An 11,535-nucleotide genomic window follows, 5' to 3' on the forward strand; every position below is an offset into this window, starting at 1 on the left:
TTCTGCCACAGCCAACTCCACACAGCAATCGCTTCTGGGGAGGAGCACAATGGCCGCTTACCAGCCCACGGTACCGCCACGCAGCCCAGCAGAAGCAAAGCCAGGTGAGCCCACCAACTTGAGAGGGGACCCCTCTGTGCATCCCAGATCTGGCTGCCTGAGCCGCTGGGGTCTTCGGCAGCTGGGGAGCAAGACACAGAGATCTCGCAATGGCTCTGTCCCTTTAAGACGCCTGTTTGCCGTGCCAGGGGACCTGACCTCAGGAGCCTCAGCTGAGTTGGATTAAGAGAGATGGGGGGGGGTAGGTACTTCGGCTTTTTCCCCCCCAACGCTTTTAGAATGCGCTCCCTCCCAAGCTGCATTCCCAGGCTTCCATAGCGTGGTACCAGCCTGGCCCTTGGCGCTCCCCGTGACCGGCCAGCTCACCCACCGCTGAGACCGCCGGGTCAGACCCCCAGGGCTGTGCCCGTGGCCCCAGGAGAGCAGCACGGACCTTGCTGGGGAAGGACCAAGTCTGCCCCGGTGACCAGGAGCTGCCATGCCCGTGAGGGGGCCATGGGAGGGAGCCGGGGCCCACCAGGTCCAGAGGGCGGGGGAGGCAGCAGGGGAGCAATTCTAGCCAGACCCTGCCAGGCATCGCCCCCAGCGATGAAGGACTTCACTGAAATCACGCTGCGCCCGGAGAGGCTGGAGCAGAGCAAGGTACGGACGATGAGCGGACCCCTGGGGGAGGGGGCTGCATGGGGTCTTGGCAGCAAACCCCTTTGGCCCGGAGCTCCCATGGCTGGGGTCCCCTCCCTGCCCCCCGAGAGTCACCTCCCACGCCCTGAGCCCCCCACGTGCTTCCCCGCCCCCCCACCACTGAGCCCTCTCTGCCATGCAGTGCCCCCATCCTGGGATCCCCCATGCCTGGTGCTGCCCCCATCCTGGGATCCCCTCACCAGAGGGGCACCTCCCTAGGGCCTCGCTCCTCACAGGTCCCGCATCTGCTTCCCTGCATCCCCCCTCGCTCTCCAGGGCTCCTGGGACTCCGCTCCAAGGCCAGGCCCTGGGCCCGTCTCCCAGCAGCAGGAAAGGGAGCCAGGCCTGCCCACTGCCCCAGGCCCCCTCACTCTTGATGCCTTCGCACCCCCCCAGCGTGCTGCCCCAACTCCCTGAGGGCCCTGAAGCTGCCGCCCCTCCTGCCCCGGCTCCAGGGCTCCACACAGCCCCTCCGCTTTGTGCCTGAACGCTGTCTGCCATTCCGGGGGGCCCGGCTCGCCTGCTGGGCAGCCCAGGAGGAATTCACCTGCTCTGCTTTGTGTGGGGATGGACACCCCCCTCTCTCCAAACCTCCTGCTTCACCTCCCCAGCCCAGAGCCCTCCCTGCCACGTGCTACTCTTCCCAGGCTGGCCCCCTCCAACACTCCAGCCTCCCCCCTGGCCGAGCTCCCCTTCCCAGTGCCCGGGCAATGCACAGCCACCTCCCTGCAGCCCCCCCCCCTCGCACTCCTGCCCCATGCTCCCACCCCAGTCACCGGGGAGTATGGCTGGGGCCCCCCGCTCTTTGTCTTGCAGACGGAGTTTTGCAATCCCATCTTCGAGCCGGAGAGCGAGGGGGCCGGCTGCGCACCCCCCGGCCTGCACCAGGCGGAGGGGGAGAATGGGAGCAGCGCTGGATCCTCCTGGGACGGCCTCGGTACCAGCCTTCCCGGGGCCGTAGCATCCGTTTGCCCTGCTGAGCAGGCAGGGCTGGAGGGGGAGGCCAGGGACCCCCCTCTGCCTGGGGGTGATGGGCCTAGCAGGCCCCGGCGTGCTCCCCAAAGGGGTCATGCTTCATTAGTGGCACACGGGACTGGGCGGCAGGGACCATGCCCTCAAGCTGGGGCACCCCGTCCCCTATGCACCCCACGGAGCTGGCTCTGTGCCCTGTAGCAGCTCTCCAGCTGCACTCTGGGTTCCGGTGACCCCTCAGTCCTGCCCAACACCGCGGCTGCAGGGCCAGGAGACGGGGCGTCCCAAGGCACAGCTCCCTTAGCTGCAGGGCTCCTGGGCTGGTACCCAGAGCCCCGTGTACCCCACGGGGTCCCCTCCCCAGGTCCTCCAAGGTGCTGGGTGCCCCAGACTTCCCCCCCAGGGCTCTAGGAAGGAGGGGCCCCCAGCCACACTCCCCGGTGACCCCTCGCTGCGCTCACAGCTCTCCCCGCAGGCCAGCCGCTCTGGAGCAGGGTGGGCGGGCACCACAGGCCAGACTGCAAGTTCTCCTGGCTGTGCGCCGGGCTGCTGAGCGCCCTGCTCCTGCTGCTCTTCGCCTTGCTGCTGGGGATCATCTTCTCCCGTGAGTACCGGGCAGGGGCAGCCGGGCGTGGGGGAGGTGGGCAGCTGGGCGTGGGGGAGGGGGGCAGCCGGGCGTGGGGGAGGGGGGCAGCCGGGCGTGGGGGAGGGGGGCAGCACGACCCAGCTCCACGCCAGAAAAGCCCCAGGACCAGGTGTGACGGACCGGGCCGGGTCTGGGCGCAGCTGAGGGCGTCCGCTCAGGGCGAATTGCTCAAATCCAGGGCTCCTTACAGCCCCCAGACTGGTGACCTCTCCAAACAGGCCACAAACCAGCCCCACCGAGCGCTTCAGCTGCCTGCCTGAAGCCTCCCCAGCAAAACCCCTCTGACACCCCAGCAATATCCGTGCCCCAGATGGCCCCGGGCCTCATACACAGGTGGGGGGTCCTAGCACCCAATCCCACCTACCCCGAACAAGTTCTGTCCGGTTCCAAGAAACCAGCCACAGATCCCTGGTCAATTTACCCTCTGGATCTTACCCACAAATCACGCTGGGCCAATCCTTTAGCATCTAACAACTAAAGGTTTATTAACATAAGAAAGAAAAGCCTGAGAGTAAGGTTATTAAAGTACAGTAAGTTACATGCACCGAATCTCCCAGTCCTCGATGCAGGCTCTAGCAGAGATGTTGCAGCTGCTGGTTTAAAAGGTCTTGTTGCACATCCTGCGACCAGGATGGGTTCACAGGTCTTCCGGGCTCTTCAATCCCTGCAATGCTGCCTCTGGGATGAAGTGCTGAGCTGAGAACCAAAATGGCATCGACCACATGGCCTCTTTATACCCCCTTCCCGGCCTCTTCTGGTCTCAGCCGGTCACCTGGTCCTCAGCCTCTCTCTGCTGGCAGCTCTTAGGTCTCCGCCCTCCTGCTTTAGGTGTGTCCTTGGGCCATCAAGTGCCATTGTTCCACAGGGCTTCACTAATCAGCCTGTCCATAGCAATGCTCAACCACATTCGGAGAAATATTCAGCTTCCACACAGATTACAGATTCCTATCTACACACACAGACATTCTACACTCACATAAATAGCGTACACAGGATCAGCAAACAACAAGCTCCCATTCAATACCCCACATGGCTCCCTTCTGTATCATTGTTGGGGCCAGCACCCCCACCTATGGGTGCAGCCACGATCCGGCTGCTTCCCTCAAATTCCAGTAACGTGACACCAGGGCAGTGAGGGGCGGGGGACCGAAGCGGGCGCTAGCTCCGGCTACCCCAGCAAGACTCTGGCCCCATGCCAGCTGCAGCCACCCGCAGCCTGAAATCCACTGAAGCTGGGAAAAGGCTCCCAAGCCCCCTGCCCCCCACCAGGTGGAGGGTGGGTGGGTGGGAGAGGTCTGGGGTGCTGAGCAGAGGGGGCAGCCGCAGCCTGGGACGCGCCCCAAGTGTCCGCTCCTTGCATGGGAGTCCCAGCGCCCTGCCCAGACACCCCCCTTCCGGCGCCTGACCCCCTGCTTTTGGTTCTCCCCCCTGGTGGAAGCAGAGCTGCAGCCCCCGCGCCCGGCAGGACCCTCCTCCGCCTCAGCACCCGCCCACCGCCAGCACGCCACCACCGGCACGGCCACTGCGCCCCCCCCAGCCACCACCCCAGAGCCCGGTGAGTACCTGGGGCCTCCAGCCCTCCTGAGCATCAGCCCCTCAGCAGACACCCTGTACCGGGGAGAGCACAGCCCCCCCCCCATCCTCACCTCCCTGACTAGCCCCAGGTAACCCCAGTGGAGAGAGCAGCTAAGGGCAGGGGGCTCCCCCACTGCTGTCTGACTAGGCTAAGCACTGAACCCCCCACCCACCCCACATCTCCCCCGCTCTCCTGGGTTGGGGGCACAGAGAGAAGGACCCCCACCCCACATCTCCCCCGCTCTCCTGGGCTGGGGGCACAGAGAGGGGCCCCCACCCCGCAGCTCCCCCTCTCTCCTGGGCTGGGGGCACAGAGAGAGGGGCCCCCACCCCACATCTCCCCCGCTCTCCTGGGCTGGGGGCACAGAGAGGGGCCACCACCCCACAGCTCCCCCTCTCTCCTGGGCTGGGGGCACAGAGAGGGGCCACCACCCCACAGCTCCCCCTCTCTCCTGGGCTGGGGGCACAGAAAGGGGCCCCCACCCCACAGCTCCCCCTCTCTCCTGGGCTGGGGGCACAGAGAGGGGCCCCCACCCCACAGCTCCCCCTCTCTCCTGGGCTGGGGGCACAGGGAGGGGCCCCCACCCCACAGCTCCCCCTCTCTCCTGGGCTGGGGGCACAGGGAGGGGCCCCCACCCCGCAGCTCCCCCTCTCTCCTGGGCTGGGGGCACAGGGAGGGGCCCCCACCCCACAGCTCCCCCTCTCTCCTGGGCTGGGGGCACAGGGAGGGGCCCCCACCCCACAGCTCCCCCTCTCTCCTGGGCTGGGGGCACAGGGAGGGGCCCCCACCCCGCAGCTCCCCCTCTCTCCTGGGCTGGGGGCACAGAGAGGGGCCCCCACCCCACAGCTCCCCTGCCCATGGTGATGTGGGGAGGGAACCCCATTTGGCGCCACCCACCGTAACCCTCCCTCTCCCGTGTGTCTTGTCTCCCCGTGCAGCCTGTGGGGGGACCCTGCAAGGCCCCGAGGGCTCCTTCAGCTCCCCCAGGTACCCCGCCCCCTACCCGCCCAACACCCTGTGCATCTGGCGCATCCAGGTGGCGGAGGGGCTGGCCGTCCAGCTGAAGGTGGAGTCGCTCAGGGTGGAGGGCACCCGCTGGTGCCTCTTTGACCGGGTGGAGCTGTACGAGGAGCAGGGGGCGGCCGGCGGCTCCCCTTGGGGAGGGACATCCAGGTAGGGACCCCCCTTGCTTGGGCCAGGCCCGGCTCCGAAGGGGCTGCAGACGGGCAGGGGAGGGGCGGTGGCACAGCAGAGCAGGGGGAAGTCCCCCCCCCCCAGCACGTCCCCCTGGGCTGTGACAGTCCTGCCAGGGGGGCCTGTGGCTCAGCCCCCCCAGACACACCCGGCACCGAGAAATCTTCCAGACTCAGGGCTTCCCCCAGCGGGGCTCGCTCCCAAGGGAAGCTGCTCTCGTGGGCCCATCTGGCGGCTGGCTGGTGGGCCCAGCCCAGCCCCCCCTTGGCTCTGCACCTTAGGGTGCTAAGCAGCCCCCCTCCCCAGGCCACTGCCCCCCCAGGGAGCGAGGCTCACATTTCCAGCCCTGCCCCGGGATGTCCCCAGCTCTGCTGTGCAGCCCTGGCCACCTGCCCCAGCCCCTCCCCGCCCTTTTAAAGCCTCCCCCAGCTGGGGCAGGCTTGGGGGCGGGGCCTCCACCTGGGCCCAGAGCTTAACCCCGTCCTCGCCAGTGTGGGGTTTGCACACGCCAGCACAGCCGCCCAGTGCGGGGGGTTGTGGGTCCGGGCTGAGGGGCACCGGCAGAGCTGGGGGCACAGGGTGGCTGTGGGTCCGGGCTGAGGGGCACCGGCAGAGCTGGGGGCACAGGGTGGCTGTGGGTCTGGGCTGAGGGGCACCGGCAGAGCTGGGGGCACAGGGTGGCTGTGGGTCAGGGCTGAGGGGCACCGGCAGAGCTGGGGGCACAGGGTGGCTGTGGGTCAGGGCCGAGGGGCACCGGCAGGGCTAGGGGCACAGGGTGGCTGTGGGCCCGGGCTGAGGGGCACCGGCAGAGCTAGGGGCACAGGGTGGCTGTGGGTCCGGGCTGAGGGGCACCGGCAGAGCTGGGGGCACAGGGTGGCTGTGGGTCAGGGCTGAGGGGCACCGGCAGAGCTGGGGGCACAGGGTGGCTGTGGGTCAGGGCTGAGGGGCACCGGCAGAGCTGGGGGCACAGGGTGGCTGTGGGTCAGGGCTGAGGGGCACCGGCAGAGCTGGGGGCACAGGGTGGTTGTGGGTCAGGGCTGAGGGGCACCGGCAGAGCTGGGGGCACAGGGTGGCTGTGGGTCCGGGCTGAGGGGCACCGGCAGAGCTGGGGGCACAGGGTGGCTGTGGGTCCGGGCTGAGGGGCACCGGCAGAGCTGGGGGCACAGGGTGGCTGTGGGTCAGGGCTGAGGGGCGCCGGCAGAGCTGGGGGCACAGGGTGGCTGTGGGTCAGGGCTGAGGGGCGCCGGCAGAGCTGGGGGCACAGGGTGGCTGTGGGTCCGGGTTGAGGGGCGCTGGCAGAGCTGGGGGGTGACTGGGCAAACGCCTGCCTCTGCGCCCTGCCCCACCTGCCAGGCTCTCGGGGGCAGGGGTGCCGGCTGCCCACACTTGCTGCTCGCGGCAGGTTTTGCGGGGACGTGGCGCCCCCGACGATCAACACCAACTCCAACCGGCTGCGCGTCACCTTCGTCTCGGACAACAGCGTGGGGGCCCTGGGGTTCAGCGCCCGCTACCGCGCCATCGCGCCCAGCAACAGTGAGTGCCGCCCGCGGACCCCCTCCCCCGCTTCTCCGCCCAGGGCGTGGGGCCCTCGGCTGCAGGACCACCCCACGCCCTGCCCCCGGGGGTCACTGACTCAGCCTGCACGAAAGGGGGTGCAAATAGCACAGGGTCTGGGGTGCTTGGCCTGGAGAGGCAGGGGTCCCATTGTGGGGGGGGCTCTGCCCTACAGGGAGGGTGGGGTCCCTTCTGGCCTTCAAACGTGTGGACCCACAGGCGAGGGGGCCCGGGCCTGGGGCAGGAGGCTACTGCCTGGTGCCGCTGCCCTCGTCCCGCCGCCGGTCCCCGCATGTCTTCCCGGTCCACCGGTCTGTCCTAGAGAGCTGTGCCTGGGACGAGTTCTTCTGCGACCAGGGGCTCTGCCTCCTCCTGGGGCTGGTCTGCAACGGCTTCCACGACTGCGCCGACCGGAGCGACGAAGCCAACTGCAGCCTGAGGCACCAGGGTAGGGGCAGCCGGGCAGCCCCCCCCCCCCCTCGGCTCGGAGACACGGGGGCTGGGCCGTGGGGGGACTGGGCCTGGGCCAGCGGAGCTGAGGAGACAGCAGCGGAGCTGGGCGGGGGCCTGGACTGGAGTCGCAAGGGGGGCTCGGGGCGAGGCTGGCGGGGCAGGAGGCCAGGCTGGCACTGGCAAGTGAGACCCGGGACTGGAAAAGCAGGGGCTGCCGCAGGTCAGGGCTGAGGGGCGTGGGCAGAGCCGTGGGAAGAGAAGGGCATGGGGGGGGCGGTGGGGTGAGGTGGGGGCCCTCTAGCCGGCTCAGTGCAAATCCCTCCGGGTTTTGCCCGGGGGCTGGAGGGGAGCGCTGGGAAGCCGGGGCTGGGTCAGACAGTGTGGGGCGAGCCCCCGGGTCACAGGGCTGGGGGCAGAGCTGGCCCCACGGCGTCGCTCTCCTTGCAGAATGCGGCGGGTCGCTGACCGGCATAGAGGGGCAGTTCTCCACCCCACGCCACCCCCAGCGGTACCCACACCGGCAGGTGAGGGCGGGCGGAGCCGGGGGGGGGGGGCGTCGTGTGGCCGGCTGGCACAGAGGACACCTTCCCCCATGCAGCTGTTGGCACCAGAAAGAACCAGGATGGGGGAGGTGCAATGGGTCCGGGGTGAGGGGTCCGGGGGGCGGTGAGGGACCCTGCGCTGTCCCGGCCGCAGAGGGATGCCCCCCCATCCTGTCTGAAACGCCAGAGCACCGGGAAGTCCTGTCTCCCACCAAGATGGGGGGCAGGGGGCTAATGGCTCTGCCCCAGCTCAGGTCGCCCGACTCGGGAACGGTCCCTAGGAGCCCTGACGGGGGCACACGCACTTTGGGGTTCGCCCCTGGGCTCTTCCACTGGCTGGGACCAAACCTCGGAGCCAGCAGCCCCCCTGCTTCCCACCGGGAGCTGCCGCTGCCACGCCTAGCTGCAGGAGATGCGTGCGCCCCGGCAGCGCGGGGCCCCCTTGGGAGCCCCAGCCCAGGCGTGACCCCCCCATTTCCAGTAGCCCCCACTAGCCCACCCCACCCGGCCGCTGCTCGGTCCTTTGTCCTTGTTCACACCCCTGGAGGGAAAGGGACCCTCCTGCCAAATGTCCATGGGACTGGAGCAGCCGTTGTCTTCTGGGCCTCTCCATGGGCACAGGGCTCCGGGCAGCGAGGTGTCAGCCACACCTGGGGGAAACTGAGGCACGCACACGACTCATTCAAAATATCACGAAGTCATTCCCATGCCGTCCCCGCCGGCCTGCCCCCTGCTGGCAGTTGCCCAGCCAGGCTGGAGCAGGGGTGTCTGGCGCAGGCTCACAGGCATTGCTCTCTGCCAGCTGTGTCTCTGGCAGATCTCCGTGCCGGGGGGCCACGTGATCGACCTGCAGTTCCACAACTTCAGCCTGGAGTGGCAGGAGGACTGCACCTTCGACTTTGTGGAGGTGCACGACAGCGCCGGCACGGACCCCCCCAGCCTCCTGGGCAGGTACAGGCACCCGGCGCCCAGCAGCCACAGCTGGGCCTAGGAGACTGACAGGATGGGGAGTGCAGGACTCCCTGAGCAGGGCAGCTTGCAAAGCCCCCTCCTGGGGCAGGGGGGAAGAGGCACCTCTCTCTGCCCCGACTGAATGCCTCCCTTGCCAGCACTGGAGAGAGCCAGGCCCTTCCCCTGCCAGACCCAGCCTGTGGTCCGCCACAGCTCCCCAGGCACCGTAGGTAGCAGGCCTGCATCCTCTGTGTGAAATGGGGATAAGTGACTTGCCCAAGGCAGGCTGGTGGCACAGCTGAGAAAGTGCCCCAGGGCTGCCAAGTGCCGGGCCAGTACTCTGCCCACTAGGCAACAGGGCTAGCCATTAGTCTGAACAATGCAGGAAGATGGCCTGCACGTGGGGGGGAGGCATACACATCTGGAGGCATTTGGAACGGGCCGGCCACAGCTTCCCACACACCGTCCATCCCCGTCTCCATCTCTACTTCTCTCTTATTTTCCCCTCCCCCCCCCCCCGCACCACCTTTTTCCTTCCTGTCTCTCTCCCCTGCTCAGCCCCCTGGCCATCAATCACATTTCCTCTCCCGACAGGTTCTGCGGCTCCCAGCTGCCACCCGTCCTGACCTCCTCCCGGCACGTCATGACCGTCCTGTTCGTGGCAGACGAGGGCGTGGCAGATGATGGGTTCTTTGCCACCTACCGTGCCCGCAACGCCACGGAAAGTAGGTCCCTGGCTCTGAAACGCACCCTCCTTGCTGCCCCGGGCTTTCTGCAGCTGGGCAGCGGGGTTGCCCATCTCCGAGCAGTAGGACCTGCCTGGGCGGCGTTTCTGTGCGACAGTGACCGTCGCTCCATGGCCGTACGCGGGCGACTACCTGCGGGTCCCAACGTCTCTCTCGCTCCTCTGCCCAGAAACGTGCAGCTCCTTGGAGTTCTCCTGCGGAACGGGGGAGTGCCAGGCGCTGGAGTCGGTGTGTGACGGCTGGCACGACTGCCCAGACGGGAGCGATGAAGTCAACTGCCCTGAGTTCTCGCCCCCCTCCGTCGGTGAGTGACGGCCCCTAGCTCAGCCAGGCACCTGCGACGATCGACGCTGGCCCGATGGGTGGGAGGGGCCTTTTCCAACACCCCCCCCCCCCCCCAGCTGGTGCAGGTCACACGTGGAAGGAGTTTGGTGGGTCTCAGCCCTGCTCCCGGGAAACATCTGTCCATATGCACCGATGTGCCCATCAACTCTGAATGGGCTGGGGTCCAGGTTTTGGAGCCCATGGACTTTGCAAACAGCATCCCTGTCTGGACACCCCGTTTCAGCAAGGTCCTAGCCTGTGTATCCCCCCAGCTCAGAGCTGCCAATCACATCACCTGCCTTCCTCCTCCTCCCCCCGCCCTCCCCCCCAGCGTCCTCCTGCCAGCCGATCCAAGTGGAGATGTGTTTGGGCCTCAACTACACCGCCACCTCCTTCCCCAACATCTGGCTGACCATCCCGGACCAGCAGGGCGCTGCTACCATGCTCCAAGACTACAAGGCGAGCCCAGCACAGAGGCCGTGGGGAGACTGTGCTGCCCAGGCGGCCGGGGGGGTCAGCTGAGCGGGAAGGGAAACTCCTGGGGGAAGCGAGCAGGCAGGGTGGACGTGGGGGGTGGTAAAGCTTGGGCTGGGGAAGACCCTCCCTTCTGCCTAGGGCCCCCATGGGAGCCAACCCCCCCCCACATGCTGTAGGGGCAGATCACTCAGTGGGAGGCACATGGCCCCATCCTTCCCCAGCCCCGGGAACACAGGGAGGGCAGGCAGCACGCCCCCAGCTTTGGTGGGGCACGAGACTGGGGGAGCCTCCTGAATGGGGGATTGGGGTGGAGCGGGGGCGGGGGCGGGCTAGCCAGGCCGTGTGGGAAGGCATTGCCTTTCCTGCCTCTTCTACCTGCTTCCCACGAGGGCGGAGGATTTGCTGTGGCTGGAAGGTGAGGACACAGGGGGCCGGCGCCGTGGGGCTCCGAGTAGGGAGGTTACATCTCGATGAATCCGCGAATCGAGTAGTCGATGGAATGTCCATCGTCTAGTCGCGAAGGGGGCCCCCGGCGCAGGCATTTCAATGGAGGAAGAGCGGCCGGCGGCTCTCGCTACCTTGAAAAGGCAGAAGAGCGGAGGGGCTCTTGCTGCGTTTCCAAGGCAGAAGCGCCGCAGGGGAACTCAAGCAGTCGCCTGCGGGCCCCGCGCTCCCTGCGGCCGCGTCAGCCTTTGGGACGTACCAGAGCCCCGGCTCCGCTTGGAAAGCAGAGCTGCAGCCGTGGGAACGGGCGGGAGCCGGGAGGACTGTCCCCGCTTGTGCCGTTCCCCCGCGCGCCTCTGCCTCCCCGACCCCCGCGGAGACGGCTCCCCCAGCACCGGCTCCTGCTCCCCCCACCCTTGCTGCTTCTCTCTAAGAGGCAGCAAAGGCAGGGAGCGACTAGTCGAGTCACCACTCGACCATCCGCTAAGCTTATGGGATAGTCGTCCTGCCGCTCACATCCCGGGGGGCCGTGCACCCAGAAACAGGGCCTTGACCACAGGGCCCCCACGCCCGGCCCCGTGGGGCTCACGGCCTCCCTCTCTCCGCCCAGACCCTGATGGGGCTCTCCTGCTACCAGCACCTGCGTCTGCTCATCTGCAGCCTCTTCGTGCCCAAGTGCACGCCGGACGGGGGCGTCCTGCAGCCCTGCCGGGCCGTGTGCCTCGTGGCGGAGCAGCGCTGCCGGCAGGCCCTCAGCCTCCTCAGCCTCCTCTGGCCCATCAACTGCAACGTCCTCCCCGACTCCAACGACCCCGTGGAGTGCTTCCAGCCGTGAGAGGAGGCCAGCCCGAGACGCAACCAGTGTGACTGGGGGGGCGCAACCCCTCCTCCGAGCTCTGCCTGTGGGGCTCAGGA

General features: G+C 67.9%; 1 protein-coding gene across 6 annotated transcripts; it reads left to right on the forward strand.

Moving 5' to 3' along the window:
* The first annotated feature begins 540 nt into the window (after window positions 1-540).
* MFRP (membrane frizzled-related protein) lies at window positions 541-11,535 on the forward strand. 6 transcript variants are annotated; one of them, XM_075909518.1, is made up of 13 exons: window positions 541-702; window positions 1,558-1,678; window positions 2,177-2,317; window positions 3,801-3,914; window positions 4,874-5,108; window positions 6,532-6,662; window positions 7,006-7,131; window positions 7,584-7,660; window positions 8,496-8,629; window positions 9,224-9,354; window positions 9,545-9,679; window positions 10,031-10,158; window positions 11,231-11,531. In XM_075909518.1, exons 1-13 carry the CDS (start codon window positions 556-558, stop codon window positions 11,453-11,455), a joined length of 1,845 nt encoding a protein of 614 aa, XP_075765633.1. In that variant the 5' UTR covers window positions 541-555; the 3' UTR covers window positions 11,456-11,531. The 6 variants fall into 6 exon arrangements, with proteins under 6 accessions (XP_075765633.1, XP_075765631.1, XP_075765632.1 ...); XM_075909516.1 differs by having other exon boundaries at window positions 8,481-8,629; window positions 11,231-11,530; XM_075909517.1 differs by having other exon boundaries at window positions 2,189-2,317; window positions 8,481-8,629; window positions 11,231-11,530.

Source organism: Pelodiscus sinensis, chromosome 26 (genome assembly GCF_049634645.1).
Source record: "Pelodiscus sinensis isolate JC-2024 chromosome 26, ASM4963464v1, whole genome shotgun sequence".
NCBI lineage: Eukaryota > Metazoa > Chordata > Testudines > Trionychidae > Pelodiscus > Pelodiscus sinensis.